This window comes from Apis dorsata, unplaced genomic scaffold, assembly GCF_000469605.1.
Source record: "Apis dorsata unplaced genomic scaffold, Apis dorsata 1.3 scaffold_163, whole genome shotgun sequence".
Taxonomy (NCBI): Eukaryota; Metazoa; Arthropoda; class Insecta; order Hymenoptera; family Apidae; genus Apis; species Apis dorsata.
This window is the reverse complement of record NW_006263452.1, coordinates 33,967-37,619: the sequence shown is the minus strand read 5'-3', so window position 1 is coordinate 37,619 and position 3,653 is coordinate 33,967. Positions and strand designations below refer to the sequence as shown.

At 18.9% G+C, this 3,653-nt stretch overlaps 2 protein-coding genes across 3 annotated transcripts in view; both read left to right on the top strand.

Annotated features, from left to right (window-relative positions):
- Positions 1–364: 364 nt before the first annotated feature.
- Positions 365–2,103, top strand: LOC102672531 (exodeoxyribonuclease). Of its 2 annotated transcripts, none has more exons than XM_006613813.1 (7): positions 365–571; positions 659–925; positions 997–1,123; positions 1,199–1,294; positions 1,413–1,556; positions 1,616–1,796; positions 1,867–2,103. In XM_006613813.1, the coding sequence occupies exons 1-7, from the start codon at positions 542–544 to the stop codon at positions 1,982–1,984; spliced, it is 963 nt and encodes a 320-aa protein (XP_006613876.1). In that variant the 5' UTR covers positions 365–541; the 3' UTR covers positions 1,985–2,103. The 2 variants fall into 2 exon arrangements, with proteins under 2 accessions (XP_006613876.1, XP_006613875.1); XM_006613812.1 differs by having other exon boundaries at positions 1,199–1,342.
- A 181-nt stretch (positions 2,104–2,284) lies between these two features.
- Positions 2,285–3,653, top strand: part of LOC102670843 (protein-cysteine N-palmitoyltransferase Rasp) — a 2,583-nt gene continuing 1,214 nt past the window's right edge. The window contains exons 1-4 of the mRNA XM_031509568.1: positions 2,285–2,586; positions 2,659–2,840; positions 2,929–3,360; positions 3,447–3,587. Coding sequence (XP_031365428.1) covers positions 2,463–2,586; positions 2,659–2,840; positions 2,929–3,360; positions 3,447–3,587 — 879 coding nt within the window. The 5' untranslated portion in view covers positions 2,285–2,462. The remainder of the gene's footprint in view (positions 2,587–2,658; positions 2,841–2,928; positions 3,361–3,446; positions 3,588–3,653) is intronic.

Below are 3,653 nucleotides of genomic sequence, written 5' to 3'. Positions count from 1 at the left end.
TTTATTATTTTTATTATTTTATTATTATTAAGTATATAAATTTTATATTATATACATTTATTATAAATTTGTTTTGAATAAATATCTTGCAATTTATAAATTATTAAATTTAATATAAATTTATTTTGATATTATTTTGATATTTATAGTATATATATAATAAATTTATTTATTTTAATTTAATATGTAAATAATATTAATTTTATAATAAAATTTATAATAAAAGAATAAAAATATACATGATTTAAAACTAAAATATCTATCTTCCTAAATATTGTGTACATTTATATTTATATATTTATATATCTTTTTTTAGTTTATCCATGAATTAAACTGTCAATTGAATTAAATTTCATGATATCGCGCAGTTTTCAAAATTTCTTGAAGCTCATGCCGGTAAACATTCTTTTCAATTTTTCATATATATTTACAAATTACATAACACAACATAAAACAAAATAAAAGAAGTTATTTTTACATTATTATTATTACTACCATAGTATTGATAATTTTTTAATATTTTGTGTATACAAACGCAGTCATGCCGCCAAAACGAAGCCGAGTTTTAAAGGTTAGATTAATATATAATAGAATATATTCATTTTATTACAAATTAAAGATAATTTATAAAAAATATTTTAATTTTATTTTCAATTAGTCAGACTCTAAAGAAATTAAAAATAAAAATAAAAATAAAATATCAAAAACAGAAGAAACGCCAAATAAAAGATCTAAACGCAATACAGATCATACTGAAGAACCCTTAGCAAAGCGTGCTAAAATAGATGTAAAATCAATTATAAATAAAACAGATACAGACTTGAATGAAATTAATTTTGATTGTTTAAAATTAAACGCAACAGGAAATAAATATAATTTAAAAATATCTAGTTGGAATGTTTCTGGCATAAGAGCAGTAATAAAAGTATGAAAAATCATTATTGTATTTTATATGTAAAAAAAATTTTATATTATATTATTATTATGTTCATTTAGAAAAATGGAATAAAATATATTGCAAAGGAAGATGCAGACATAGTTGCATTGCAAGAGACTAAATGTGATTCCAATAAATTACCTGAAGAAATTAGATTAAATGGATATCATTATTATTTTCTTGAGAGTATAAATATTTATAATTAATTATAAATTTTTATTTACAATTATATTTTATATTTATATTTATTATTAAAAATAGGTAAAAAATCTGGATATTGTGGTGTTGCATTATTCACAAAAGAAAAACCAATTGATGTAAAATATGGTTTAAATAATTCTGAATTTGATAATGAAGGTAGATTAATCACTGCAGAATATCCAAATTTCTACTTAATTAATGTTTGTAAGTTCTTTAGATTTTATATGAATATAAATCTATGTATAGTTTTATATTATATTTTTTAATTATGCAGATGTTCCTAATGCTGGTCAAAAATTAGTAACATTACCAAAAAGATTAAAATGGAATGAAATTTTTAAAACATATATAAGAAATCTAGATGACAAGAAACCTGTCATTATTTGTGGTGATATGAATGTTGCTCACAAAGAAATAGGTAGAAATTTATTTAGTTAATTTACAAAATTATGTAAATTAATTTTCTAATTTATTTAGATCTCAGAAATCCAAAAACAAATACAAAAAATGCTGGATTTACTAAAGAAGAACGAGATGGTATGACAGATTTCTTAGCAACAGGATTTGTGGATACATTTAGAGCTTTATATCCTGATAAAACAGATGCATATACATTTTGGTCATATTTTGCTAATGCACGTAGTAAAAATATAGGATGGTAAGTATGTAAAAAAATTTTTATTAACATTTTAAAATTATTTTATTATTTTTAATTTTCTTTTATACAGGAGATTGGATTATTTTTTAGTATCAGAACGAATTAAGGATAATGTTTGTGATAATGTTATAAGAGATAAAGTATATGGCAGTGATCATTGTCCTATTGTACTTTATATCAACATATAATGAAAAATGGAATATTTTATAATTAAATTATATGTAATTGTGTATTTAAATAATTAACTTTGATGTATTTAACATATTTATCTTATCTTTTAAAAATAAAACTTGATCCAAAAAAAAAATTTATGATTTGTTGATATAAATAAATTTATGAAAAATAAATATTTCTTAATCTAAATCTTATTTATTTTTTTATGTTTTCATTATGTTAAATGTAAAATTATGTTTGAATAAATTCAAAATATTAATTTATTATAAATTTGTCATATTTATATTATATTTTTTTTGAATTCTAACCTACATATTTTAAAGTATTTGATAGTATTTCATCTTTATTACATAAAACTATAAAACTTACGATATTTGAACATAAGATTTAAAAAAAAATGCGTAATATAATATATTCGAATTCTGTATTTTCGAATATATTTACGAAATAAAGATAATTGTAATAAAGATAAAGCGGTAAATTTAATTTTAAATGAAAATGACATCCATAACAGGCAATGACATCAAATTATATAAATATGAAAGTTTCTTGTACTTTTTATTGTGGACGAGTGCAGTATTATATTCTATTTATAATGTATTTTTAATTAATACTTGTAAGAATTTAAACGTATATTTTATATATATGTATAAATTTTTTATATTATAAAATTATATATTATTTTTAGATTTTATTAATTATGATGATTTATATGGTGATTTTGCACCAGGATGGAAATGGATTGGAAGGAAACAAGATATTTCTGATCAAGAATGGAAAATATGGATACCATTAATAATAAGATTAATACCTTGGTTATTTCTTCATCATTTTATTAGTTGGGTTGTTAAGATTACATCAAATTTTGTGGTTTGATATTTTTATCTTTCTTTCTTATTTTATAATTCATCCTTTTAATTAATAATTTAATTTGATGAATAACAATATATTTTTTCAGCTATTGTGTTGTTGGTACATCTTTATATCCATGTTATTTTTGTATTTTTATATTGGAATATTGGGCATGTTATGTGCATTAATGCAACCAAGTATATTATATATTTTAACATATAAACGTAACACATATACTATATGGATAATAAATATATTATTTTTATTTATAATACATTTTTTAAAAATTCCGGATGGTTTCTTTCAAAATATATTTAAATTTAATGATGAAGAACATTATATTTTAACTCTTATAATGTGTTGGATTCAATTAAGAAGTATCAGCTATTGTATAGATAATATCAAATCACATTTAGAAAATAATTATGATAATATGCTTTTCTTTGTACAAAATTTTCTATATAAATTAGCATATTGTTTATATTTGCCTACATTATCCTTAGGACCATTAATTTTATATCATGAATTCATTAATTCTGTATGTATAATATTTTATTTAAAATATATATTTATTTAATTATTATTATAATAACAAATAAAAAATATATTTTTATATTTTTGCAGGTAATAGAAACATCTCAATTTTTGAAACTTGCAAATTTTGGAAATTTTATTTTTAATTTAATTAGATATATTTTCTGGATATTTTTTGCTAACTTTTTCTTACATTTTCTTTATTTTAATGCAATACAGTATCACCCAGAGGTAATTTCTCTTTTTTATGTAATATCAAAATTTATTATAATAATTATTATTATTAATTTTATTAAA

What these genes read in the sequence shown, in the direction of transcription:
- LOC102672531 (XM_006613812.1), top strand. Translation starts at nt 542, where the DNA reads ATGCCGCCAAAACGAAGCCGAGTTTTAAAG. An exon ending in AACGAAGCCGAGTTTTAAAG is followed by an intron (nt 572 to 658) that starts GTTAGATTAATA and finishes ATTTTCAATTAG; the next exon opens with TCAGACTCTAAAGAAATTAA. An exon ending in CGTAGTAAAAATATAGGATG is followed by an intron (nt 1,797 to 1,866) that starts GTAAGTATGTAA and finishes TCTTTTATACAG; the next exon opens with GAGATTGGATTATTTTTTAG.